Source organism: Colletotrichum higginsianum (assembly GCF_001672515.1).
Source record: "Colletotrichum higginsianum IMI 349063 chromosome 7 map unlocalized unitig_7, whole genome shotgun sequence".
Classification (NCBI taxonomy): domain Eukaryota; kingdom Fungi; phylum Ascomycota; class Sordariomycetes; order Glomerellales; family Glomerellaceae; genus Colletotrichum; species Colletotrichum higginsianum.
In genome coordinates this window covers 1053521-1081267 of record NW_017263917.1, presented here as the reverse complement: position 1 = coordinate 1081267, position 27747 = coordinate 1053521, and the positions used below count along the sequence as shown (strand labels likewise).

At 54.4% G+C, this 27747-nt stretch overlaps 8 protein-coding genes across 8 annotated transcripts; 4 read left to right on the top strand and 4 right to left on the bottom strand.

The window, feature by feature from the left end:
• Positions 1 to 1442: 1442 nt before the first annotated feature.
• On the top strand, positions 1443 to 2984 carry CH63R_10026 (SH3 domain-containing protein; the record flags this gene model as incomplete). Its single annotated transcript, XM_018305000.1, has 3 exons — positions 1443 to 1556; positions 1619 to 2050; positions 2106 to 2984. The coding sequence occupies 3 exons, from the start codon at positions 1443 to 1445 to the stop codon at positions 2982 to 2984; spliced, it is 1425 nt and encodes a 474-aa protein (XP_018154424.1).
• Positions 2985 to 3764: 780 nt separating this feature from the next.
• CH63R_10025 (uncharacterized protein) lies at positions 3765 to 4927 on the bottom strand (the record flags this gene model as incomplete). The annotated part of the gene is made up of 2 exons (XM_018304999.1): positions 3765 to 4566; positions 4698 to 4927. 2 exons carry the CDS (start codon positions 4925 to 4927, stop codon positions 3765 to 3767), a joined length of 1032 nt encoding a protein of 343 aa, XP_018154423.1.
• A 6392-nt stretch (positions 4928 to 11319) lies between these two features.
• CH63R_10024 (Uracil phosphoribosyltransferase) lies at positions 11320 to 11939 on the bottom strand (the record flags this gene model as incomplete). Its single annotated transcript, XM_018304998.1, has 3 exons — positions 11320 to 11493; positions 11564 to 11707; positions 11793 to 11939. The coding sequence occupies 3 exons, from the start codon at positions 11937 to 11939 to the stop codon at positions 11320 to 11322; spliced, it is 465 nt and encodes a 154-aa protein (XP_018154422.1).
• Positions 11940 to 13254: 1315 nt separating this feature from the next.
• Positions 13255 to 14336, top strand: CH63R_10023 (Tyrosine phosphatase; the record flags this gene model as incomplete). Its single annotated transcript, XM_018304997.1, has 3 exons — positions 13255 to 13644; positions 13739 to 14067; positions 14150 to 14336. The coding sequence occupies 3 exons, from the start codon at positions 13255 to 13257 to the stop codon at positions 14334 to 14336; spliced, it is 906 nt and encodes a 301-aa protein (XP_018154421.1).
• A 265-nt stretch (positions 14337 to 14601) lies between these two features.
• On the bottom strand, positions 14602 to 19395 carry CH63R_10022 (Response regulator receiver domain-containing protein; the record flags this gene model as incomplete). Its single annotated transcript, XM_018304996.1, has 5 exons — positions 14602 to 15150; positions 15373 to 15923; positions 16031 to 16134; positions 16581 to 16747; positions 16813 to 19395. 5 exons carry the CDS (start codon positions 19393 to 19395, stop codon positions 14602 to 14604), a joined length of 3954 nt encoding a protein of 1317 aa, XP_018154420.1.
• A 1614-nt stretch (positions 19396 to 21009) lies between these two features.
• Positions 21010 to 21738, top strand: CH63R_10021 (Coiled-coil domain-containing protein; the record flags this gene model as incomplete). Its single annotated transcript, XM_018304995.1, has 2 exons — positions 21010 to 21184; positions 21296 to 21738. The coding sequence occupies 2 exons, from the start codon at positions 21010 to 21012 to the stop codon at positions 21736 to 21738; spliced, it is 618 nt and encodes a 205-aa protein (XP_018154419.1).
• Positions 21739 to 22511: 773 nt separating this feature from the next.
• Positions 22512 to 23495, top strand: CH63R_10020 (Glycosyl hydrolase family 43; the record flags this gene model as incomplete). Its single annotated transcript, XM_018304994.1, has 1 exon — positions 22512 to 23495. The coding sequence occupies one exon, from the start codon at positions 22512 to 22514 to the stop codon at positions 23493 to 23495; it is 984 nt and encodes a 327-aa protein (XP_018154418.1).
• Positions 23496 to 23877: 382 nt separating this feature from the next.
• Positions 23878 to 27357, bottom strand: CH63R_10019 (Lipase; the record flags this gene model as incomplete). Its single annotated transcript, XM_018304993.1, has 1 exon — positions 23878 to 27357. One exon carries the CDS (start codon positions 27355 to 27357, stop codon positions 23878 to 23880), a length of 3480 nt encoding a protein of 1159 aa, XP_018154417.1.
• Between the last annotated feature and the right edge of the window lie 390 nt (positions 27358 to 27747).

Here is a 27747-nt window from a genome sequence, read left to right as displayed (position 1 = left end):
CTGCTCCCAGCATCGATCCGCCGCTAAAGAACGAATCGAGTTAGCAAGTAACATCGTATTGAATCACCGAGCAGTTGAATAGGTATTTTATGGCTCGTGTGTATAATCCAGAGGCCATGCAGCAACAACCGTGGATTATAACATACTGATTTGTTGGCTTGCCTCTTGGTACAGGTTGTTTGGCGGGTGGGCTGCGATTTTGTCCACGGTGCCAGCAAGATTGGCCAAGGTACCTTACCTCTTGGAAGTACCTTTCAGCGACTGAGCGACAGGGGTGGCGAGGCATTCATTCGGCTTGGCTCTTGGAGCCGCTTTTTCCACGGCCAAGCTCGGTGGACTCGAGTTGTGCCGGGAGCCGACCGCAGCTAAAGTAAGGTACTTTGCAAAGCATTGGCTCACACCGCCTTGAGCATTCAGTCTCGAGTAGCTCTGAGCCCAGACCAGTTCTCAAGCCCTGGACTCCTGGATCAACGCGATTTCCCTATTGACGACATACACGACTATGTGGATTTGGCCAAGGTGCGTGCTACTGGACGATGTGCCTCGATGGATCAGTGGAGGGCATCAGATGCTCAGTCTTCTCCAGTGCAGTGACTGCCACAGGCAACGGCGGCGTGGCATCCAGTCCAAGCCTGGCTCAGACGTACTATGCAGCGGCTTTGGGCCGTTTCCCTTCTCCCTTTGTGTTCTGGTTTCACACCAGGGACAATCTCCTGTAAAGTTGATGTTGGGCATCCTGCGCTGGAGCATGCAAGGTGGAATTTGAATCGTAGGAATGCAAGCAGGTAGTGAGAACCGGACACCTGCACAAACCACCGGGGCCTGAGCCTGCTTTGACTGGGCTGTTTGTTCAATTACCGTCACCATTCGTTGCAAAATTACTTGTGTCCCCTCCTCTAACGTAACCATCCGCTCGCTTCTCCCTCCTCACCTTGTGTCGACCAAAAGTAACCCCTCCCACATCATTCTGCCTGCCTGCCTGCCTCCCTTCACCCGCTCGCTACCTACCTTGTCTTGCCTACGTAGGCAAGCTCCATCCACTTACAAACTACAGCAGCAAGGTGCCACAGGCAATATACCTATCTGCAATGAAGAAGCGCTAGCGGCAGCTGCCCTTCCTCCACCTGCCTTAATGTCCAACCCCCCTTCTTTACTTCCACCAACCGTCGCAACGCCAGTGCACCAGAACAGAGACCAATGCCGGCATCCAACTGTCCTTTCCACTTCTCAACTCATCTTGAGAGTCGCAGTTCACGCGTGCAATACTGTCGATTTGTCACTCACCTAGCCACGGCCAAGCCCTTGTGGTGCAACTGTCCCCCGGTCCTGCTTTGAGATCTCATCTCACTGTCGTCTCACCAGCAACTCAGGCCACGCCCTTCCTTCTCTTTGTCTCCACATCGACCACCGTCCCTGTGAGTCGCGACGGCCTACCACTCACGATGCAATCTATGCAGAGGCAGTTTGGCAAGCTCATGAGTAAGAGCCCCGGCGACAATGCCAAAGTCGCCGCTGTCTTACACGACTACGAGGATGCAGAGAGACTGCTGGGCAAGGTATGTTTCAAACTAACTGTATCTCGTTGCTATTCTGACTCTTTATCCTTCCCTCGTGCCAGATCATCGAGAATACAAAGACTCTCCGTGATGCTTGGATAGCCATGGCTACTAGCCAGTGGGCTATCGTCAAGGAGTACGAGGGTCTGTACGACCCAATTGTTGGAGCTTCCGAGGGGCACGCCCGCTCTGGCACCGTGACGCCCCAACTACAGCTTGATCGCACCTTCAAGCTCAGTGGAGCCTATTCTGACCTCAAGGACGAGCTCATCGGAGAAGTGACAGCCATTGATTCGCAGGTCATTCGCCCAGCCACCGAAGCTCGCGATTACATACAGCCCCTTCGCAAAACCATCAAAAAGCGCGAGAACAAACGGCTGGATTACGAAAAGGCCCAGGACAAGGTCAAGAAACTCCAGAAAAAGACAGGAAGGACGCCCAAAGAAGAGGCTCAGCTATCAAAGGTCGAATTTGAAATGTCTTGCGCTTCCGAGGTAAGCACTCGCCAGTCGAGATGAGCATCACAACAGCTGACGGAGCCTACCACAGGAGTTCGAGGCTGCAGACGCTCATCTTCGAGATGCCCTGCCTCCTATCATCGAAGCTATATTTACCCTCATTCCTCACTTGCTAGCCTCCCATGTCTGCATCCAAAACAGGCTTCTCGGACTGTATTACACCATGCTTCACAACTACTGCGAGGACCAAGACTTCCCTTCTCCTCCGCCTCCCATGGAGAATGTGGTGTCCGCTTGGTCTGCATCGTTTCTGCCGGTGCAGAGAGAGATGGAGTCCATCAGCTGCATAGCGCACGGCAAGAACTGGAGGCAACCTGCCAGGGTAGGCGATGACGGACAAAGTCGAACGTCCTCCACATCGTCAGTGTCTTCGCGCAATGGCTTCTCTCGGACACCATCCGGTATGAATGAAAGCGCAGTACCATTGCCGAGGGTGATGCGAATACCTTCAGCCACCTCGGTCAACCGATCCGCCTTCGCTTCAGATGTCTCTCCGCAACCAAGTCCGCAATCGGGCACTACCAACATCTCCCGCTCGCAGCTTGGCCTCCCAACTGACTTCACAACCGCCACAGCTCTGGGACATCCTCAAGGCACTTTCAGCGTATCGCCGGTCTACACAAGCTCACGCACGGAGTACTTTGGACATGAACCGGGTCCTCAATCAAATCGCAGCAATACCTTGGCGAAGAAGAAGCCACCGCCCCCGCCACCAGCGAAGCGCTTCAAGGCTCCTGACGAGTACGTCGTAGCCCAGTACGACTTTTCAGGAGGGGAGGGAGACTTGAGCTTTCGTGAGGGAGACAGAATCAAGATTATCAAGAAGACAGGGACAGATCAGGACTGGTGGGTGGGCGAGCTGGGCGGCGTAAAGGGTAGTTTTCCTGCCAATTATTGCAAGGCCATCTGAGGTCTTGGGACAGGTTGGTTGAAGTCATCTAATGCCGCCACCAATGGTTTTTGCATTAGCCGCGAATGGTGAATTAAAGCAGCTCTGTATCGACCGATAATTTTATGAGGAACGCATGCTCCGAGTCGCATCAGTAACCGGGCAGGCAAACGCACTGTAGTGACATGACCACACAACATAGCCCTGGTCGGTGACGAGGGCAGAAGAAACATACCCCCAGAAACAAGAAGGAACATCCTTCTTATCATTCTTCTCTCTGTACTTGAACGCGCCTTCAGCCAAATACTGAAATAGACAAACCCGCCGGAATCAATGCATACACAGGGAGACAATAGTGACAATGCCACCCCAATCCAACAACAAAAATATAACGAATGTGAGAATACCATCGTTCATGCTGTTTATCCAAACTGAGTCGACTCCGGGGCCATGATCAACCGAAAGCCAGGCCTGAAATTTTTTTTGCTTCTATCCCCCGCTCTCTACCGCCACTCACGAACCAAAAGAAAGAAGGGCGGAGAGGACTCTAAAAGGGAAGGAAAAACTCCATGGGTTAAAAAAAGAAAGAAAAAAGAGAACACAAACAAGCTATGCTTGCTGTGGTAATCATAATGGGTATCATAACCATGAACCAATTGTCTCTCGACCAAGTGGCCTTCCCCACCAGATCCCCTTTAGTTTGTCTTCCTCATCTTGCCACTATTCTCTCCATTCAATAGTCTGCCGTAATAATGGAAAACCCAAATATTGCACCACAACATCCCTGACGCCTCTCGCCACTCAAAAAGCCTGCGGCCCCGTTTCCACTGCCGGAGAGGTTGCGCCTTCTCGGCGTAACCGTTGTTCTTCGGCCCGTAACATCCGGGCAATTTCGTCATTGCAACCCCGATCAATGTACCCGCTCTGCTCACTCTCCAAGTCCATCGGTGTAACGGGACCTGGACTTCCCAATGGCAAGAGTCTTGGCGATATGGGCTTGTGAACGCCGGTGGTTCCGATGTGATGCAAGTTCGTGAAGGGTACCCCATTCAACGTAATTGTAGAACTTGGTGCATTGACTTGATTGGGCGAACTCCCGAGCACTTCACTGGCCGCCAATCTTGCCTGCGCGATCATGTCTCGTTGGTATTGTTGGAGTTTACGACGAGCTTCAGAGTCTTGTCTGGAGGATGCCCTGAAAGCCTCCCGCGAAGGTATATGGCCCTCGGATCTTGTCGATGAGACACGAGTCGGGGGCCCAGATGGTCCTATTCGCGGACCGTGTGTGTTTTGTTGCTCGTAGTTGGACGGATAGTATTTACCCATTGGCAAAGGGGTATCATGAACACCGCTGGGGAGGTATGACGCGACGGGCGTGTTGACGGTGGACGGATCGGAAGAGCCGATGGCCCTCAAAGGAGACAAGTGGGCGGACGGCGCCATGGCCGCGGAAAGAGAAGCTGCGCGTTGGTCGGCTTTCGGCGGGGAATCGATGGTAACAGAGATAGAGGAGTGCCTAGGGTGACCAAAATCGGGTTGAGCCTGAAAGGGGTGTGGGCGGTGAATGCGACTCTTGAGGTCTTCGTGAAATGGAAAGTAACCACTAGGAAGTAAGAGTCAGCGTTCTGTTTGTTCTCATCACTATGTCAACTGTTCTACCGAGTCGCGATCTTGGGCAGCCGACAGTGTTCACCACGAAATGACGGCGGGACGAGGTTATTGGACTGAACTTACCCAGGAACGTCGCCACGTCCGGACAAAGGCTCGGGCGGTGTGGGTGTGCAGGTGGGCGCCGAATTTGTTTTTCGAATAGTGGTAGGAGGTAAATCAATGGCAACTGGACGAGTGCGGTTGTATCGGGCAGACTGAAGGGAAGACAAATCGAGTTGACATGGTGCGGAAGTTTCGCCTATTAAGAAGAGCCAAGGGCGGATTAGTCTCGTGGTTGGTAACGCAAGGAACATCGATGTGTGTAGAGTCCCGATCGGGACTGACTAGGAGGATGGGCGAAGGGGAAAAAGACGAAAAAAAAAACACCATGACGCAACGGTAAGGGTCCCTATGAGCCATTGCGAGACAGGAGCGAACTTTCAGAGGGGAGTAGGAAAAGGGCTTAGCGCAGGGGAAAGTGACATCCGCAAGACAGTGATGACGATGAGTAGCAGGGTCCCGGCCGAGTCAAACCAAGGCGGCCCCGGCGTGCAAATGCCTCTATCCCTCCGCCTTAAGCCGCAAAGCAGGACAGAGGCAACATGAAAGGGGCTGGCCTCATGCCGAACCCAACGGACACTCGCGCGGTAAGTATGCGACTCGAATGTAGTGGCGCGCGAAACCCCCACTTTCGACCCCCAAAACCACCACCTGATTCCAGTGGCATGGCCCAAACGTCAGGTCCCGAACCGGAAAACATGGAAGACCTTGGACGTCCGCATACAATGCCATGGCCCTTCTGTAATGCAAGCGGGGCGACGTCTTTGCTGGCCAATCTCGTCTTGAGGGATTCGTGGTGTGGTAGAAAGCCCCGTCGCAGCTGATGGTCATCGGGACTCGGGAGGAGACAGCCTTTCGATATGATGCCGCGACGTAAACGCTGCTTTGCACCCTGTGTGGTATTGCGCGTCTATGCAAGCGCTGCGAGGCAACGGAGAAAACAGATGGGCAGCATGGCAAAGTAGAAACACGACCGCTCGCCGCTGCTCGCAGAAGACAACCCCGCCAGTAACGGCCAAGTGGCTTCGAGCCTTGTCGCTCTCCAAAGCTCGAGGCTCTGGCTTTCAGTCTGTGTTCGATCCAAATTCTGCCTCAAGTTGTCTAGGGAAAACAAGACAATTCGAAAAAGAAAGTGGACAAAATGACAGCAAAGGAATCCCGTAGGCTAAATGCACCTCATACGTCGGATCCGAGCCCGCCTGACTCGTGATCTCTACCATGGGGTGATCTGCGCTCGGGCGGCTCACACCGACGACGAACGGGCACCATCTCATCGGAGCGCCGAAGACGCCGTTGTAGTGCCGCCAAACGCTAGGTGTCGAGACGTGTGACACAAACCAAGTCCGGCGCCTCCAGGGATTTTGACGACGGGCGAGCAACCTAGACGCAGGCCTCGCCGCAATTCACTTGAAAACAAGGGTGATAGAGAAAGAGAGCAATGCAATCTTCGACCAGGGCCGGCCTGTGAATGGAGAGTAACCAGGCAAGGAAGAGGTGGGGGATGGGAAAGGAGAGGGCGGGGGCGCTAGGAAAGACGAGGTCGGAAATAAACCAAGACAACAACAAATAAATGACGGTGAGCAACTGAAGCTAGCATCAACCCAATGATAGCAGAAGCGCAAGGAAACACACAAGCCAACAAACGACACAACAATCACCACTTGAATGAAACGAAGTGATGTGATAACGCACCTCTGGGAGAACGCAACTCGTGGTGCGATGGCATCTCGAACCCGGCTGGTCCTGGCTGCTCGTGAGCCGGCGTGTTTAGCCCAGACATGAGCAGGTCGCAATGGTCGTCGGAGCGAGACCCCGTCGTGGCAACCGAGATGTCTGAAGAATTAGACAAAGTCCTTCCAGGCATGGCCGGTCGTCTCGCCCGCAAGTAGGCCGGTGGCTTGAACGAACGTCCCAGGCTTGCCATGTTGGTTGCCTCCCTTTCTGAGCCTGGTGATTCTTGCGGCTGGTCAAAATCGCTGTTCATGCCACGAGCGGAGTTTCTCGGACCATATGATGGCAGCAGTAGATGCGTCGGATGAATATTTAACGATGGTGATATATAGGGTGTCGAGATACCTTGGATGTGAAGAAATAGGTGGTCTTGAGTTCGTTGGCGTCGTTGTCAGACCCGTCCCAATTGAGAGTCGTTGATAGCGGTTTCACTGACTCGGTTTTGTTCCTTGTCCGCAGTTCCTCCAGCTCGCAACGCTTCTCCCTTGACCGCAGGTTGCCGGAACAGCGCAAAATCAGAATTGAGAAAATGGGTAGATTAATGGTTAGACGGAGTCTCCAATGAGGTGGATATCCTCTGAGGGCATGAATTGGCATGGGCATGCGGTGAGGGGGTTTGTCTGCGTCCTCTTCTCCTATCGCATTGCAGGTGATGGATTGGGGCGGCACCGAGCGAGGCCCGCTTGCAAATGCGGAAACAATTGCTAGTACTCGCAAAGAACGGAGCCAAGGCTCGGAAGACGGCGTTCAGTGTCTAGCGCTCAGCGCTCCTTCCTCCCCCCGACGCACCTCGTTCGGGCGATGCCAAGGTTGTGTAGCGTGAATGGTCTTGGGTGGCTGGAGGCCGGATTTCCGGGGAGATGTTGAATCCCAATTGCTTTGGCGGGTTTGTTCCCCGTCCCATAAAGCGCTGGAGCGCAATAGCCCCAGGGCATGTGCCACGGACAGCCGAAGCGAGGTATTGGAGGTAACCTGTATATGTTGCCTGTGCCCGTACCTTTGCCTGTGCTTATGATGGTACTTGTCCTATTAGGGACAGTGATTTCGTAATGTTGTTATTGTTGGCGAGTAGATGTGTGTGGGAGTGTGCTGGGAGTGGTTTCGAGCGAAGATACGAAGTAGGTTGTTGGCGTAAGCGAGCGGTGGTAGCAAAACCGGGAAGGTTAACCGAATATATGGACGCGAACGGTTTGGCGTGGGCTTCTGCAAGCCAGTTGGGGTCCGTGTCCGTTCGTCAGAGCCTTTCTTGATCTTTTAGTTGAGTCTTGAGCGAGGCGATCTTGTCTTGGGGGGCAAAAAAAAAAAAAGGAATTGAAGGGAAGGCCAAAGGACGGTATCCAGGATCAGCCAAAGACTCCTCATGCAGTTGGACTGCGTAGTGCGGCTAATATGTGGTGCTGTTGAGGACCAACTGTCGGTGGTTGGATAGCAAACCCGAAGGAGGAGACAAACGGATCAGTCCGTGCACCAGGTAGGTGGCCTGCTACCTATTGTGGGAGCCTGGGAGACCATAAAGTGACCGTTTACTGTAGCGGTATTGTACTACTACGCATGGAAATCACAATACCGGTCATCTACGGGTTGTAAAACGGAGATATGGTGCTTCCTGCTGGGCTGCGCTTACGTCTAAAAGATACACTTACACCGGCCCTTGCCTCTCGCAATATTTTCATGTGCATCTGGAGTCCACGCTGGACCCGATGGCGCTGCAGCCGCGCCGCTCGTTTCGCCAATGCGATGTGTACGAATTCGCAGTGTTTCGCATGGGCCCAAGGGGAGAGGAGAGGTAGAGGAGAGGTCATAGTGCAGGAAACAGGGGACATACCAAAGCCAGAGACTTTTTGTGTGGCTACAACAAGTGGGTACCGGCTACGCCCAACTGGCGTTTGGGGAGCCCCATCGTGTTATCCTTCGTGGCAGCTCCTTCCCTGGCAATGTATCCGTACCTATTGTACATTTCAAGGAGGTGGGCCGAGATAAGCACAGAAGGCATACATACATCTAGGTATGCAGTCGAGCCAACATTTTCACGCACCAGACATTCTGCAGTTCCCATCACATCACGGACACTCGGCCCTAGCCTTCACTAACACGAAGTTACGTAGCCAGGGTGGTAACGATCCCACTTGTGAAGTCGAGTATCTAGGTACGGGTACCCCTTGTGAAAAAAACGCGGTGGACAACACGGCCGGCTCTCATCCACATCTTTGCTGCGCCCATGTGTTCGACTGGGCAATGCCGTTGCCGACCGGCGGCGTCGATCATCACCCACTCCGTCCATGCATACATAACATACCCCCCGGCCCTACAACTACCTATTCGTTGAAGTGCCTACTCTGGCGTGTCACCCTGTCCAGCCAGTCAACCAGCGATGTTGATGGGTCTGAGGACACTTCGAGTCTGATGCTGATGCTGGCACTGCCCTCTACTTGGTTTGGTCTTTTGCTCTCACAGTAAGACCCCACCCAACGAGGACGCTGTGAGAGTTGTTATCGCACGTCCTCCGATGCACCTTGGTACTCACGTAGTGAGGATGTGGCAACCGCCATTACAGATACCCCACGGAGCCTCTGCCTCTGAGATAAAGCGACGCCAACATCCAGGACTCGGCCCTTGTTGCCACCCGCTTCCACGGTGGCTTGCCCATCTATGTGATCCCGTCTGCCCAAGACATACAAGCCACTTCGGACTTTTTGCCGGCCACAACACGGTGCCTGGAAAAGAATGGCTTGGACATCCTCGTTATTATCTGTCCCATGTCTTCTCCGAAGGCAAAGTCTATGCCGGTTCATGACCTCCAAAAACATGGTTGCGGTTCAACACAGAATTGGAAACGCCAAGGATAGCTGGCCGTCCAACGGCGGTCTCCTTTGCTCCTCATTTGGGCCAATCCGCTTTTCTTCACTGCCGAGTCCCTCACTTCCTGATCCCACGATTTGTCCGTAATGCTCAGTTCACGGCGGTAGCCGGCGAATACCCCAGCCATGCTCCTGAGTTGGTACAGCTATAACGAGAAGGTGGACGGAGACACAGCACGGGAGTGGAGAGAGGGGGGATGAGGGGTTGAGAACGCAGGATCCATCCAATCTAGGCTCGAGACCGGGGTTATTTGCATCCCTTAAGAATCAGAAGCAAAAAGACCAGTGCTGATCTTGTTGTCGATCCTTGCTGTCTCTCGGCGGCTGCATTGTTATGGGTTGTTGCGATTTGAGTGATCGTTTGGCACGGCGGGAGGATTCGGGGCGACTGATGTCGGTCCCAGAGGCCTTTTGGATCCCCAACTTGATGTTGCTGCCCCGAAGCTGCCGAGTCTTATGGTCGCCCAAGGTCTTACAGCAGACAGTAACTGCTGGTAAGTTCGTGGATAAAAGGGTGTTTTTTTTTTCGCTGACGACTCAGGCCGTTAGTTGGGGCCCGTAAAGGCCAAGCGTCTCATGGTCGCTATCATTACTGTTGTCAGCAGAGATCGCCCAAGCACTCAACTTCTGGGTCTCAGACTTACGTCTTTACGCCTCAGTCGCGGCTCTCCGGAGGCGCGAGCCGTTCATCTGCCTGCTGGTACGTCGGTCGATTGTGGCGCGCCAAAGAATAAGAAAAGATACCCCATTAGCTTAGGAAACCTGGAGCTGCGGTGAACATCTCAATCCCAGCTGGTACGCGGCTTATTCCGTCAACATGCGTGGACGAGCAGACTGGCTCATGCCGCGGCGGGGAGCTCGCAAGGGCGTTGAGAGGTCTCCAAACGATTCGACGGCTTGAGGGATCATTATTTTAGCCGCGCCATGCTCCAATCTCTTGGTCGGAAAACGGGCCACGACCATATTGCCAGGATCACCGCAGCCACTACGTCACAGCGCAGCGGAGTGGACATCGCTGTTTAGCGTCTGCGGGGTCGACGAGACAACGACAGAACCATACAACTTGGCATTGTGGGCTGCTGTGCGGATACCCTGTACATTCACTCGTACCTAGGGAGTGCACTTTCTCGTCCTGGACATTAGTAACGCCGAGAAAGGAATGGATGCTGTAAGTTGGTCCATTTCATCAGAAGCTTGGGCCTCCTGCAGCACTTCCTACAGTGAGTGCATCACAGGCAGGAGAAACACCTCCGGGGCTACGCATGATGATGTCGAATAGCATTTTAATGCACATACGCACGGAGCCGTGCCGGGCCCAAGGGTCCTGGGGATATTCTGGGGCTGCCGATGATGAGACGAATGGCTCCAGACGACGTGTAACCCGTCAACCTTTGCGGTGCTCCATGCCTTCTCCAGCGTCGAACGCAGCCTTTCGGGCCAAGGACCGGAACGAAGGCGGGCATGTGGGGGCTGCTTCACCCAGGCGACGGCACCGGGACCGGTGCGCTGGCGAGACTGTGCAGGCTCTGGGGCCTACAGCACACATCACCGCCGAAAGATGTTTTGATACTTCCCGTTATCCTGTCATCCATCCGCAAGCTAGACTCTGTGTCATACTTTCTAATACTGTGCTTTAGGTTTAAGGTATTTGTGGGATAGCTCACGGGGAATCACCCAGGCTACACACCTCTGTACGTTGAGGTTGAGTTTGGAACACCGCCATCGCGGGCATGCATAAGACCGTATGTAAGTGCTCGAATCACCATGTGGGATATTTCTCGTTTGTTGGTCCGAGGCAGCGTGGTTAGAAAAATTGGGATAGGCTGAAGAGTGTTTACATGATCGGAAGTGTGGTTAAACCAAGAAGGCGTGCTGAACCTTACCGAGGTTCTGGTATCATTTTCGCAAAAAAAGAAATCCTCCTAACACCGGCCTTCGTGACGACGTAACACGGTACAGAACTGCTCTTTTGAGTGCGTTTGGAGGGAATGACGTGTCTGTACGGAAGATAGACAAGAAGTTGCTGTTTTCGTCCAAAACACCTGCGAGACTTTGCTTTAGACCTTTCCACGGCCGGTGAAGCGAGTGCGGCGCTCGCGATGTCTCCACCAGTAAGCGGCTGTGGCCAAAGCACTAATAAGCCAGAGTAGAGCGTTGGCCAAATCAACCCAGACAGCATTCTTCATCCGCTGGATCCCACTGTCGCCCTCCGCATTCTCCTTGATGTACATCTGCAGCAGGGTCAGTAAGATGTTGACAGAACCGGTAAGGGGGCGGTTTTTTATGATGAGTGATGCATACACTACCAAAGAGACCAAAGACGGCAATCCACAGAATGAATAGAATGGCATCCCAAACCCAAACAATGGCGAAGCGCAGAACAAAAGGGATGAAGTAAAGGAGGGCCGTGACGGCGGAGAGGGTGCCGACTACCACCGCAAAAACCTGTATGCGAATATCAGCCAAGTGACTTCTCGTCGCGAATAGAAATGCAGGGGGTGGGACGGATAAATCGCGGGAAGAGACGTACCCATTTCCCGTCGGTATAGTCCCCATGGCTTCTAGCGTTGTTGAGGTCGACGGCATAGAGGCCACAGACGGTGACGGCCAAGACGAACTGGAAAAAGTGCAGGACAGAAAAAGCAAGATAACTCGCCGCCATTCCGAAGAGGCCCATCTTGAGTCGAGAGCGAAGGCGTTTGCAGCACTGTGTTTTGGGAAGAGCGTATCTGTATACGGGATCCAAGAGACCGGAGGTCGTCGTTGTACAGTGGTGGTGATGATAGTCGAGGACTGAGGCGGACACTAGAGTGCGTTCGGTTGGGACCTGTTGGTCAGCGTTGCTGGTGGCGATCAAAGTTCGTTGGTGACGTGAAAGATGGAAAGAGCAACAGTCTAGTGTTGGAGGCTGGGTTGGGGGTTGGTTATCTAGGGAAACCGACAGGCAGGATGACTCGATGAGGGAGCTAGTGAATAGACAAACAAACTGGTTTGAAGAGGGCTCGAGAGATGATAGCGCGTAGTGGTCCAAATCTTGTCACCAGGGCGCTAGGGAAATGGGGCAAGCACTATTTGCGCACACACGCTGCAGTGGTCTCGAAAATGAAAACCAACCCTTTCCTGGTGATCCCTTATGACGCAGACATGGCGCTAGGCTCAATACTCTAGCCTATGAGAATGATTCAAACTAGTTCCCTGAATTGCGATCGGGGATGGGCGTCAGGGCCCAATGAAGCCCTTGCTCTCAGGGTCTTGCTTCGGGCTCAGGGTCCGGTCTACCGTTACTATGGTTGTGATAGCCACTCGCCTCATGACGCACGCAGTCGTTACGTGACACGACTGTCAGCTGATATCTCTTGTGCCATCCTATTCTATGGCCATGCGGTCCTGCGCACAATTACAATGTAGAACCCCATTTTTTTGTTTTCTTTGACCACGGTCGGCCGGAACCTGGCAATGGAGCGAACATCGATCAAGACTCAATTGGTTACCGACGGCTTGGTTGGATCGTTTCTGGCAACAGAAGAAGGAACTGCGTATGCCTACAATAGATGACACTGGTTTGGCCGAGTGCCCAAGAGGTACCTTGTTTTTGGCTGTCATGTATTGTATTAACTGATTGGATGGTAAAACGTGATATTGACATTTGACACCTAAAGAACTTACTGCCTCTTCTTCTGTGCTGCAACATTAGTCGTAAGGGTGTGTAGGTCGAGATCTGATATCAGAAATTTTGCAGTGAGGTTCTAGACCCCTATCTACGAATGTACTGCAGAAATGCCTCGGATGCCGCCAGCTTCCCCGCAGAGATCTCTTCCGACGACGACCGCCTCGGGGGCACAACCACCAAACCAACCCCGGCCTGGTCCGATTCGCTGTCAATCGCTTCCACACCTGCGGTGCATGTACATCTGCCCTACGTCTCACTACGGATTGACGGATGCCCCAGACTCCATATACAACACTAAACCAGCTAGCTATAACACCGAAAGATGACAGAACTGGAACCCAAGATCAGCATCAAACTGCCGTCGCCGCCCTTCCATGCCATTCCAGGCCTCCCCAACTTCCGCGACGCTGGCGGTTACCCTATTAATGCTCAGCCTGGCCGCATCCTCAGACCCGGCGTAGTCTTTCGCTCCGCGGAGCCCTCGCGTCTCACCGACGATGGCGTTGCTTGCCTCCAGGATCTCGGCATCACCCACGTATACGACCTCCGTTCCGCCATCGAGCTCAAGCGCCTCGCCCTGGCGGGGGCGAACTGCGATGTCCGCGAATGGCCCGGTGCCCAGCGCGTCTTTGTCCCCGTCTTCCGGGACCAGGACTACGGGCCCGAGGCCATTGCCTTGCGCTATCGCAACTACTCGAGTAACGGCACCGAGGTGAGTGCTTCTTCCCTTGGTGGCAGGAAACACACTGTAGACCTATATGGGACCTCTCCTCCCATCGTGAATACGTCTTCTGAACGGCGTGCAGGGCTTTACAAAAGCCTACACCGATATTCTACGCACCGCCTCGGAGCCAGACCACCCCAACGACCCCTTCCGTACGATACTCTCTCACCTTGCCACCACCGAGGCCCCCTCTCCGTTCCTCATCCACTGCACCGCTGGCAAGGATAGGACCGGTGTCATCTGCGCCCTCATTCTCAGCCTCTGCGGCGTCTCGGACGAGGTCGTGGCTCACGAGTACAGCCTGACGGATATCGGCCTCCAGGACCGCAGAGAAGAGATTGTCAACCACCTCCTCGCCACCGATGCTCTCAAAGGGAATCCCGAGGGCGCCCGGCGCATGATCGGCTCTCCGTACGTGCCTGCCCCCCCCCCCCCCCCCCCCCCCCCCCAACGATATACCCTTTCGTGCGAAATCCGTTGACGTCATGACCAGGAAAGAAAGCATGCTTGCGACACTGGCCAAGCTTCGTGAGGATTATGGCTCTGTCGAGGCTTACGTGCAAAACAGATGTCGCATGTCGGCAGAGGCCATCAGCCAAATTCGATCCAATCTTACGGTTGATGTCGCCGACGGGTTTCAAGTAGTGGACTGGGTCTCGCACACTAAGCATTTACTTTGAAAGAACAATTCGAATTTTTTGCTGGGCTTGTGCTTCTTCGAGCTGCCCCTCCCGCTCAACTCGTCATTATACAGATACATGTACATAGGTATACAGTGGGCAGATACAGACGTTTTTCATGCAAAATGAACGCCAACTGAGGAGGACGTTAACCAAACAGGTGGTTTGGGATGGGGGGTATCATGGTCCCTCGGGCTGCCGTTCCGCCTCAGTGCTGTCAATCAACACCTCGCAGAGTAGGCGAGCGTTGGGTGTAAAAGGAAACTCAGGGCACCGATGTGGGAATCTTCAGCTCGCCCTTCCTGCGATCGTAGAAGGGCACGCCATATCTCCAGCCAACGCCTCTTCTGCTTCGACCATCCTTACCGGCGCTGTCGACGTTCATCTCCTTGAATCGGAACTCGAAACGACCGGTGTCCACACGTTGGGTCTCTTCCTCGGCCTTTTCAAGACGTCGGCGCTCCCTCTCGACTAATCTGTCCTCTTCAGCCCTTGTGACCTCTCTGAATTTCTTGGTCAACTCGGCTGCCGACCCGCCAGCAGCAGCAGCTTTCCTCATGGAAATGAGCTCTTTGTGTGGCGAGCGGCCGTCCACAGAAAGCATTTTTCTGTGGAAAGCCTTCGCAGCATCTTCTCTGTCGAACTGGCGAGACTCAGACACGGGCACGAACAGTTGCTGCATCGTAAGCCTGTGGACATGGATCTCGTTGATAGGTTCATGAGGAGGCTGCAGATCCGGTCTGTCTTTATTCAGCTCGGTCTGGGGCAGCATTCGGAGAACCGCCCTCGCGTATGGCCGAGCCAATGGTTTGCGCTATCAAGTCAGAAGTTTGTTAGCTGACAGGAGTTCGACTGAAGTACACGACTGTTACGGAGAGGGTAAGGTAGCAAATCAGAGAGGCTCGCAGTGCCAAGGTGTAACCATATGTTGCGTCTTCAAGACTAATCGAATTTTGGAAAGTTGATCATCATGATGCTGGGGGCGGGGGGTTTCTTTATGTCTGGGATGACGAATAACAAAATCCTGATAGCTTACCTCGGCAATCCACTGCTTCTCCACCTCCATCATACGCACAACGGCGGCGACGCGGCGAACATCGACACCTAATTCGGCTGAAACCAGTTTTAGAGATTCCTTCTTCTCTTTTACCCTTGTAAAGATCTCTCCCCTCATGTCCTCGCTCAACACAGGCTGACTCTTGAAGAAGGGATTCAGCGGGAAGGGCTGGTCATCGTTCATGGACAGATACTTGGGGCCGTCACTGGGGACATCGCGAAAGACGGAACCCCGAGCCTTCAGCCAATGCTGCAGCTCATGCTGCGGCTTTGATCTTCTGGATTGCTGTGATGTCGTTGAAAAAGCGCAAGCGAGTTGGACGGCTGGCCGAGACCGTAACGTTGTGCTCGCGTGAGCATCGCACCACTTGGCCCCGAGAGCCAGTGGCGATAATGACGATCCAGCTCGTGGAGGCATTGTGGTCAAAAATGGTCTGGCCGCGGAGAGCGCGCCTGAAGTTCGCCAACTTACGGCGAAGCGACCATTGGAAGTCTGGGTGAAGGATGATGTGATGGGAAGAGAAAGGATTCCTAATCGTGTTCAGTTTTTTTTCCTGTTTTCTTCGTAGCTGAAGCACAGACCATGTCGGGTTTTTTTTTTTTTTTGCCTTAGTCATGCACTGAAGCGCCTGGTTCACTGCCTAGTTGGTAAGGCCGCAGCGCAGAGATGTCGAGCTCCGCAGCCTTGAAGGCCGCATTGAGACGCTTTGAAGAGCAGTGCGCGACCTCATCTTGATCAGTTCTTCAGATGGCATAATTTTACTGGGCAAAATTTGCAAATCGTCTATGTTGATTATAATTATTGTGTTCTTGCGTGCGTACATGTTACATGGTACCGTTCAGCGCATCCCTTTTCGTGTATTTCATTCAAGGCGTTTATGTCCTTGGATGACCCGGTGCTAGCGATAACACAACCTTCTCCATCACTACAGCGGCAGTACAGATGAGCATACAGGCTGCTCACTCACATACGTGATCCAGATATCTGATCTTCTTTGTTTGATAAACTTATTGTTATCGGGGAGAGCTACTGGAAAAGCAGACCCCGCGTCATCGTTGTTCTACCAAGCACATTCTGTCTTGACCTTTGGTCTTGGCCAATGTGGGTAAGAATAAGCCCCGGCAAGACGATCGCTCAATGTTAATAGACATCGACCCGTCCCTCATGCTGGAACGGGCGTCATCGACAGTCGGTTCTTTTTTGCCTTCGTCTTGAGAGCGGCAGACTTCTTTGCCTCGGCCTCGTCGTTTTGCTGAGAGAAATCTTTCCATCTCCTCCAGCCGTCGAAGTCGATAAGGGCCTGCATGCAGCCCCATTCCATGACTTTCCTCTCTAGCCAAACAAAGTTGACAGGCTGTGATCATCGTGTTAGTACGGAGTGCTTCACGAAGAGGAGCGAGGTCGAGATCGAATACATACCTTTGTGAGGAAGTCGTTGCAGCCTGCAGCCAGTGCTTCGTGTCTGTCGCTTTGCAGAGAGCTGGCAGTCAGGGCCACTATGATGACGGGGCTCTTGAATAGCTCCATGTTCGTCAACTTGTCCTTCTCCTCTGGCTCGCCATTGGGGGCCTCGGGCACGCTGGATGCAGACGAAGAGAAGACGCCAATCGAGTTCACCCTCTCCAGTCTTCGGATCTCCCTAGTGGCCTCCAATCCACTCATGATGGGAAGCTGGATGTCCATCAAGACAAGATGGAATCCACCAGTCCTCCACATGGTGACGGCATCGCGGCCGTTGACTGCCGTCTTCCATCTCACTTTTAAGCGCTTGACGAAGGCCTCAAGTAGCTTGAGGTTGATTGGGTTGTCTTCCACAATGAGTACGTTGATGGGCGGTACTCCGCCGTTGAGTATGCCAGCAGGCAAGGTTGGATGGTCGACGTTCTTCTTTACTTTCTTGGGTCGAGAACTGGCCGGCCGAGGAGAGGCAATTCTTGGCGGTGGGGTCGCGACTCTTGCAGGTTGGACTTCCGGGGCAGGTGGGGTTGGAAGTGGCGGAGCAACCGGTGGAACGTTGGATTGCTCCGAAGTGTTTGAGTGTGTTCTTGAAGGCGGTAACCGTGGGTGAAAAGAATGGGCAGGGTGAACGGCAGCAGCAGCCGCCGCCGCCATGGACTGGGCGTTGACCTGGTTCAAAATAGTGGGCGACGAGGTATGTGTTCTTCCGAGGCGGGGACGTTCAGGGCGTTCTCGGTATGCGCGGGATCTTGTACCCCCGGGTGAGGGTATCAGAGGTATCTGACCGGTCCCAAGAACTGCTATGGAATGTTGCACATGCGCGGTGTGGGCATGGGCAGGATGGGCAGGATGGGCAGGGTGCGTTGCAGGAACTGTGACGGGGGCGACGACGGGGACAGGCAGGTTTGGCGACGGAAGAGGTGCTGCTCCTGCTACGGGAGGGAAATACCCTTCACCAGCCTCAGATGGCCTGCCGTCATCATTGTAGTAGATGGTCGTGGCATGTGTCGGCGCGCGGGGTGATGGCCTTGGTGTACGGCGGGTTGGTATATCGATGACCAAAGCCTCGTCGACGTTCTGACCACCAGGAAAGTAAGCATCAAGAGTGCGACCCATTGGCTCTTCCGGGCCCAGGAGACGATCTTGCCTCTGTTCCCGCGGGCATATCCGGAGGGTGAGGTCGGGGGAGTCGAAGTGTCTGCCAAGCGAGTTGGCGTATTTTCTCAGGATCATATCGCGCACATCATCGACCAGATCGTCCTCATTAATGGTGATGATGGTCGGAGAGGCACCGGGACGCCTAACCCAGACCTTGCGGGTGACCATGTTTGTGGTGTTGGAAATCAGGGATTCGGCGATGGCCGGGCTGGCTTCGTGGTCGGCTCGTGCTTCGAGCAAGTTACGGATCAATGTCGTTTGGCGACTGGGTATGAGGCTCTGTCGACGGGGAGGATTGTCTGGCCGGGGAGAGGTCGGGAGGATACTGCTTGCGACGGGTGCCGGGGTGCTGAGGGCATGGCTGACCAGATCGAGTTGGTCGCCGCTGATGTCGTCGCTGGAAACAGCCTCGAGAGTAACGATGGGAGCTGCGCCGGTCTTGGGCGGCAGCGGCAGCGGCTGTGGCAGAAGAGTATTTTGTGTTTTGTTGTCGGCCTCGGGCGTCTGGTCTTCGTTGATGCTGGGAAGGTTGTTTATGGGAGCAGTGGTGGTTACGGATGAGGGCAGATCTATGCCCATCGGTTCACTAGCCAAGCGTCGGTCAGACACCGCGGGCTGCATCGGAGCCAGCGAGTCAACGTTGGGGTGTGGCTTGGGGGTGTTGTCCCTAGTGGCGGCAGCTCTGTCGTCTGTGTAGCTGCAACGACTTGCGGGCCTGTGGTTGTCCGCTGGTTCAGTTGTGGTGGTAGCAGCAGAAGTAATGGGTGAGTTTTTCTCTATCACCAAGTACTCATCGCTGCTGCGATGCGCATCATCATTTCGAATGTCATGACGGACCGGCTTGTCATGGTGCTGTTTTTGTTGATGTTTTAATGGCAGCGGCGACGGCGACGGCGACGGCGACGACTGTGGCAGCAAGCACTCTTCTCCTCCTAGGTCGCCCTCCGCCTCTTCTTTTTGGGGGTCCCCTTGAGTATGGGCACCCTCCGCTGCTGTGTTATCAACCGTAATTGCCTTCAATCTCTGCTGCAGCAAGCGGTCACCTGGGCTGCAGGGGGGTTGAAGTGCACCGGGAGCACCTGCGACTCCACTTGACTGCGGCTGAGTTTGAAGGTGCATCAGGTTGTGGTGTGGCTGGTGCATGGTTGGCGTCGGCGAAGGTGAGGGCGGGTGCGGGTGCGGGTGCTGAGAGCTTGCCCTCGACCTGGGAACGGATGCAGCGGCCGAGGATTGCCGCCCGAGACTCGTCCCATCCGCTGGCTGTGAGCCATGAGCATCCCCGTTGGTGCTTATGCTGGTTCCGTTGGATGCCAAGGATGGTGTCGCCGAATTTCTTCTTGAGAACTTTGCTCGGAGACGAGCTCGAATGTCTCCAGCAGTACCCATGGGGCTCGCATGTAGAGCGAGGGAGAGGGTTACTCCCAGGCGAGATGTGAGGGCGATGCAAGCTGCCGCGATTCGGCGTGCTATTGTGTCTTGTCGCGTCGCCGTCTTAGGTGTCGCTGTGTCCTGGTGGTGGTGTTGGCGGGTCTCCTCAAGTCAAGTGGACTGGGCTTGAGACATGCTGAGCGGTCGAAGGACGGAGGATGGTGGGATGGCTGGTGTGGGTGGTGGCATGAGAGGTGGATTTGATATCAGGTGGTCTTGGATAAGGTGAGAAGGCGAGGAGGGAGGGGATGAATGGAGAGAGGTGAGTGCCGATGAAGAGATACGGTGAAATACGGTAAGATACGGTACAGAAATGGAATGGATGGGATATGGGTCTTCGGCAAGAAGACGGAAATGACCAGAGTGACAAACGAAAAGATGATGAATGAGCGAGTTGTCACTCTTCAGGGACTTTAGGGGGGAGACCCGTGTCCAAGGACTAAAAGTAGAAAGGAAAGGAAGGGATGGAGATGAAAGGGATGCCAATTAATGATAGGAGACTCAGTCACTCACGGCGCGGGAGAGAAAGAGGCAGAAACAGTGAGCACTTAAACCAAGTTCTAGTTCGAGGCAAGCCGTGGTTTTCCATGTATCAACAGGAAAACGAATGTCCTGGCAGGGAGGTAGGTATTTTGGAAGCGGGCATGATGCTTCAACAAATCAATCAACCGCGTCCCGACCAAGTCCTGCCTTCGGTTCCTGTCTTCATTTCCCGTCGGCCTCCTAGGCTCCAATAGGTTTTGCCCCCTACTTGGTCTCCCAATATCTCCCTGCTCAGCCACGTCGACGCGCTCTCACGGCACCTCCCGCCCCCTTGAGGCGAATCAAGCCCAAGAGACGTATGCGCCGCAATGGCAGTCAGAACCCGTACGCCTGTCCTCCGGTGAGGATGTTAGCGCACTACTTAGAAAGGAAGGCATCCAGTCAAGTTTATCAAGTATCGTACTAGCATTTTCTTTTTCCTGATCCGCGGATCCTACGATCACCAGCCAAAAACGCGCTTTGGTAGGACCCCCGCCTGTGGAATGAATGTCTTCATCGAGATCTTGCATCCGTTAGCCCCGAGACCAAAGCAACAAGGGTAACGGATGGTAGGCTGATATTCCTTAGTAACCCTCAACGCTAGCTGTCGCACTGCCAGGATCCTCTCCAAATGGAGAAGGAAAAAAATCACAACTTGTGGATGGAGTCGACTGTTTTTTTATATGCTCTGTGGCCATGGTCTCTCTGGAGATTGTCCACGTTAATAACCCCCTACAGGATAGCAATGCCGAAAACACTACATCAATCCGCGGCGGCACGCCGGCTTAAAGAGAGTTGTTACGTGTCACGCCGCAGCCCCATAATTGTTGAACAGTGACATCTTCGGCTGCCTGTCTCACTGCTCTACGACCCGATTCCTGTCTGAGCCTCGATTCTGACACCGTGCGCCCTTAGCTGGGTTCAAGAGCACATATTTTGCAGCATCAACAACTGCGTCATTTGCATCTCCTGATTGCGAACCCCTGGACCCCGTCAACGCTCGGATGCGCGTACCGTCCTGCTTGTTGATAGATAGATAGCCTTACCAAAATGCCGTCTTGCTCGGAGCCAGAACCAGGACTCCAAGGCTTGCATTTTGACAAGCCAATTCCCCGCCCGCCAAAGTCGCCCTCTAAGACCAGCGATATTCGTTCTCGCAACCGTCGCCGGGAGTATATCGAGAGGAACCCCAAGTATTTTAACAATGCCGAACACGAGCTCGCAGGTTTGTTTCGTCGTATTTTCTTAGAGTGTGTCATCTGGGCGTTGACTGCATTGTGCCGTTACCACGTTAAACCCCTGGTACATTGCGGGACAAAACTGACGTTCTTCCTAGATACTCTTCTTTACGATTCCTTGATTCGGAAGTTTCAGACACCTGCCGAGCGAGAGGCCGATGGTAAGGCCAAAGGCTACTCGGGCGTTCTGGAAAGCTCTCTCCTGCGAGGCGAGGCCCGTCTTGCTGATCTCAAGTCATCAACTGAGGCGGCCTCGGCCCCGGGACACGCTAAAGACTTCACGACTGAGGCAGATCTGTCCCAGACCGAAACCAAGGAAGATGGGCTCCAGAGATGGCAAGAGTTCCTAACCGAACGTTTCGTTCGCGGCCACGACGAAGATTTCGATTACAGCCTGGTCGATCACAATGAAGACTACGACACCATGGAGAGGCGCGATGCCGAAGAGGCATGGTTTGACGAGGAAGACCCTAATTGGGCCAGCGATGCCGACAAACAAGTCGAGACCAAACAGGGCGAGACCGGCGTACAGGACTTTTGATCAGCTTCAGTCACGCAACCCGGATTATCTTCATCCTCCCCTCTGGCCTCATGGTGTTTCAAAGTTCTTCCGTCACTAGGAAATGTAAAACCATCGTTGTCACCGAGACTGAAGGCAGATGCGGGTTTCGTTGACGAGCTGGACCGGACTTCTGGTATTCCGGCTAATGTCGAACTGCGTCAGAGCTGCCGCTTGGTGCAACCCAAGAAAAGGGGCGCGGAGAGTGACGAAAAATAAAGTATTGGCTGCTGGCGATGACTTCGTCTGTCCGTATTCGTTCGGAGCGATAATGGCATAATAACTTCTTCATTTCCGCATTAGACCACTGTTCCGTTCGGCACAGCAGCGTCGTTGCTCGCCCCATCAAGATGCTGCGTACCTGGTTCGCTTGTGACCATGCATAACCGCGCATTTGGGGAGGGCGTCCAAGACGGGGTAAACCGGGAAAATTCGCTGGGTAAATACAAAAGCCGCTGGTTAGTCGTCCGGCGTTCCACCCCACTGGGCCAACATCGCCATATTCATCCGTACGCGCTGGACCACCTCGGTGGTGGGGAAGTGGTTAATGGCATGTAAGCCATTCCTTCCAAGTCTTCTCTCTGATTCATTCTGGTTTCTGCAAATATACATGGGACTTTCTGTAAACATATGCATGTGTATATATATTCCACATAGCCCGTGACAGACGATTCCCAAACTATCCCCAACTCTCACGGCCGAATCCAATTACCCCGCACCCGTTCCCCCGCAGCTCTCTCCTCCCCCCTCTCACTATGGCACCACTCATTAGCCATCTCTACACGGCTGACCCTTCAGCCCACGTCTTCAATGGCAAGATCTACATCTACCCATCCCATGACCGCGAGACCGATATCAAGTTCAACGATAATGGCGACCAGTACGACATGGCCGACTACCACGTCTTCAGCACCTCGTCGCTGGACCCCCTCGAGCCCCTTGTGGACCACGGCGTGGTCTTGAAGACCGAGGACGTCCCCTGGGTCTCGAAACAGCTCTGGGCGCCGGACGCCGCCTTCAAAGACGGAAAATACTACCTGTATTTTCCCGCCCGCGACAAACAGGACATCTTCCGCATCGGCGTCGCCGTATCGGACAAGCCCGAGGGCCCCTTCGTACCGGACACGGAACCTATCAAGGGCAGCTACAGCATCGACCCCGCTAGCTTCGTTGACGATGATGGTCAGGGGTATCTCTACTTTGGCGGTCTTTGGGGCGGTCAGCTGCAGTGTTACCAGAAGGGCAACGACGTCTTCGATGCCGACTGGCTCGGCCCCAAGGAGCCTAGCGGCGAGGGCGCCTACGCCTTGGGCCCGCGCGTCGCCAAGCTCACCGACGACATGCACCAGTTCGACGGCGAGGTTCAAGAGATCCAGATTCTCGACGCGGAGACCAAGAAGCCGATCCTGGCTGACGACCACGACCGCCGCTTCTTTGAGGCCGCTTGGCTGCACAAGAAGGACGGCCTGTACTACTTCTCCTATTCGACCGGTGACACACACTACCTCTGTTACGCGACCAGTGATAGCCCGCTGGGTCCCTTCACCTATGGCGGACGCATTCTAGAGCCTGTTCTGGGCTGGACGACGCATCACTCCATTGTCGAGTTCAAGGGCCAGTGGTGGCTCTTCCATCACGACTGCGAACTCAGCAGCGGCGTGGATCACCTGAGGTCTGTCCAAGTCAAGGAGATATTCTATGATCAGGACGGCAACATCACGACGGAAAAGCCGCAGTGATTCTTTGATTCCTGAGGAGAGGGGAAGAGAAAGTGACAATGAAGGCGTGTGAATGTATATAGAGAGTATTATTTGGTTTTTATCCTTGTATCAATAAGACGAGGCATTGCTGTGTGTGGCCCATATGTGTGCCTTCTCAAGACGTCCTGATGAAGCCATGGTTGTATCCAAATCAAACCGCCAAATCTCTGCGTTTTTGTGTGCGTTCTCCCCTTCTCTTCTCATGCCAACGTGTTTTCCGTACATAACCGGTGTGTAGACCTGACCCCACATGATTGCGTGTCGTACTCAAGGAGGATGGGTATATGGTGTTACCTGGGGGCATTGTGCCCGTCGACAAAAGAAAAAACTGCGTGGGTAGTAAAGGTGGGAAGTTGGGTGTTTAGCCCGTCTCGACAACCCCGAAGCGGAGCTTGTTCAATGCATCCTCGTATTTGGCCGGGCTATGGTCGATGAGCATACTTGTGCCAAAGCGAACCTCCCTGAACCTGGACTCAACGTCCCTAACGTATTTCAATACAATACGCTGCGCAGGTCGTCCGATAGACTCCTCATCTGACAGAAGGAATGCATCGCGTCTCAGAACCCGTTGGCTCTCGACGATAAACACTTCACCGGGAGGCAGAAGCTTGAGGCTCATCATGCTCGACCGCAGCGTCGTTAGTGCCGAGATGCTCCACTTGTCCTCGTCGGCGACCATCGAGCGGCTACTACTCGTGTACCACTTCTCTGCGAGGCCAGTCTGAAAGGCCTGCCATATGCGTTGCCTGACCTCGACCTTGGCCTCATGGTTGTCGCTCTTGAAAGCGAGCGCAACGGCTTGGAAGTCGTGCAGGACGCCTAGGGACAAAAACGGGACCAGATCACAGCCGTGCACGACGCTCGTGACGAGACCTCGGGTGGCTTTGCGTAGGGCAGGCGACATAGTGCCTGGGGGCCCGTAGGCGTAGACGTGAATGGGGCGGCCTGATGGGAGACACACGTGTGTTGTGTCCGTCTCAAGGAAGCGGCCATCCCCAAGAAGGCGGCGATGCGGCTCGGACGTGGTGACAAACCCTGTGCCGGTGGACGATGGCTCCGCGAGCATCGTACCCAATAAGGCAGTAACACCGCCTCCGAGAGAGTGGCCGCAGAGGACCAGTCCGTAATCACTGAACTCGTCCAGAGCCTCCTTGAGCGTGTAGAGAACACGCCCGTCGCCGCCATAGAGCAAGCGCCGGGCGGACGCGTGGATGCCCTTATGCACCTTGTACGACTTTCCTCTCCAGTAAAGATTGTCATAATCGCAAGCCATATCGGCCAAGACATCCTCGAAACCTAGTGTGCCACGGCATGCGAGAACAACAGCCTTTGATTCATGGTCCAGGGAGATGTAATGAACCAATGGAACACCGGTACCCGTCGAGCCAGTCGTGTCCGAACCTCCCTGGGAATCAACAAACGACGCAAGGAGAATACTCGCCGCCTCTGATTCCGTGTGGTGGGCAAAGGATCGGATTTCATGATGCGTGTCGTCAAGTGCCCTGAGCAGGGGCATCTCCTTGGAAATACCCATGAACTTGAGGAAATTGGAGCCGTAGGAAGCCGAAGAAAACCTCATGTAACGAGTGATGTTGCGAAGCAGATGGAAGGCAGGGAAAACGCCATCTACTGTGCCCGCCCTCCTCAAGGTATCAATGGCTTCAGAATCTGTGTATGCACTCTTCTGGTAGTACGAGGACAAAACCAGCGATGTTTGAGAGCCCGTGTTCGCGATGCTGTAAAGACTCGGTGTGTTGACATGGGAGCGTGCTCTGCGTGACTTCATGGGTGACGGCGGTTTCTGATCGTTCATGTCCTTCTCCGACCGAGATTTCGGGATACTGGACTGGCCCATACCGTCTCGGCGGCCGTACCCTGGCGACTGTGGCCGAAGCCCATCGACTGCATGGAACGAGTAGGTTTCCGTCTGCGAAACAATCGAGTCTCGCCGGCGTTCATGGACCGAGATGTAACTAGCTCGCGAGGAGCTACGAGGTACTGGTGAGGGGTTCTCGTAGTTGCGACCTCGGGAGCTGGAGGAAGCCGTCGGTCCCATGGCCCGGTTCTGGGAAGGACGACTGGACTGGGTGGGAGTGCGCGTAGTCCTCTCCGCGGGTCCGGCTCGAGGGGTTTGCTTGGCCTTTCCCGCGGATTGCGAGCTCGTAGTGCCCGCTCCATCTCGGTGGAATAGGTTGGAAATATTTGAACTAGTACCCCTCTTCAGGGCCTGTCTGATACCGCTTTTCTTCTCTGCGGGCTTTTCTGACGGCTTGCTCGTTGGCAAAGAATCGCCTTTTATTCTTTTGGCCTTGGTGGTTTCAGAATGCGAAGAAACAGCATTCTCATGACGTGGCCTCGCTGGTAAAGGAGCCAGTGGCGCTCGCTGTCGCTTTTGGTTAGGCGCGTTCTCCGGGTTCTGCTTTGGCGTTGGGATTTGGGATGCTCTGCTGTTGGGGGATGTCGAAGGGACGCCGGACCCAACCTTTGTGCGACGAGGGGTCGAATTGGAAGTTGCTTCTGCTCTCGAGGAACTGGCCGCGACTACTGGCAGCGCGGGTTTAGGAGGAACGGGAGGTGGTGGGTCGTCGTTGTCGCCGTCTCGGCCAAAGGCATCCGAATCTTCAGTGTCATCCAGGGACTCTACTTTTCTGGTCGTCTCCTCTGGCTCTTCGTAGCCCCGAAATGTGGTGCTCCGCTGTTTGCTCTTGTCCACCCTGTATACAACCCGGTACGTCGGAACATCGGCAACCGCATGTTGTCGTGTAGGCTGCTCTTTTTGATACTCTGCTGAAGGCAGGACCTCTCGCTCAACGACCTCCACGCCGGGAGGCGGTGTCAATGTCGGTGGCTCGGGGCCAGTAAAATCTACGGTGATCATTTTCCTCGTCAAGGTGGTTGTTGAGATGGAGACGCTCGTGTCCGAGGGCATAGAGCGCATGATCTGGTTCTTCAAACGGATCTCGGGCAGATCGTCGTCATCCTCATCTTCGCTGGTTTCTCGTTCCCCATGGCGTTCGATAGTGGCTAGGATACTAGGGCTGGGTTGATCGCCTGGTATGGAAACCAAGATGTCAGGGCCCTTGCTCTTGTAACGGCCCTTGTGCACACCGTAGAGACTGTTCTCGTGGATGTCGACTCGCTCGCCGTCGTTGAGGACGACGACGTCCCAGACGATCTCGTCATGTCCCAACCGCCTACTCTCCTCATCAAGGAAGCGTCGACACTTGCGTTGGAGGTAGGCCAAAGCGCACAAGCCCATAACAAGATCGACGACACCCACACGCTCGCCCTCTACCCCGGTTGCAGGGTTTTGAAATTCTCGACGGATAAGAGTGATGATGCTTGCAATGGCGCGCGAAGAATCGGTGGAGCCAAAGAACTGGTCGAGAGACGAGAGAAGTAGCTGTGATACTTCCGACACCACTGAAAAGGTAGTACTTGTCATCTGAAAACCGGTGGTAGTCCAGAACACGATCTGTGACATAGCATGGTGCAGGTGCTCCAAGCTTCTCTCCAAGACAGTTTCGGCATCTTCCCTCCCCAAGTCGCTATTGGAGCGCACGAGCATGTCCCTCCCAGACCTACTGAGTATCCCCTCAAGAATACCTCTACCCAGCTCGAGACTGGAGAGGGTGGTGAACTTTGCAGCATCGAAACCATAAGAGCTGACGAGAGTACCGACGCGGATGGCCAGACAGGTTGAGCGTGTGGCGAGGCTGACGGCCTTTGCAATAGGGGCTGGGAGTATGGTACGGCCCTGGTGAGGCTCGAGGGGAATGTGGATCAAGTCGTGCGAGTGCTCGTCGGCGTCCCAATCATCGTCCGAATCCATGTTGTCCATCTTTGTCGGTACGGATGCCAATGCGGGTGCGGACGTGTGTGCTCGCATACGAGGAGGCACGGAGCATGGAGGACAGACGAAAGGGGGGTTGAGATAACGTTTTGGATGTTAAGCTCGTTGTGGTGCGGGAGGTGTAAATGCCATGTTATATCCAAGAGAGCTTAGGCGCGAGCCTGAAGTAAGGGAGAGCGAGGGGGGCGAAAACATCCGAAGAGGCGCTCTGGAAGCCGCGAGAGGCGACAGTATGAGGAAACGTCCGGCGACGCTCAGGAGGGAAAGACGAGGAAGAAGTAGCAGTAGCAGAGGTATGAGTAGAGGGAGTGGAAGTCGAGGTTAGATGAAGTGACGAGGAAAAGGGGGAGATGGGCCGGCCGCCAGTGGTGGCAACAT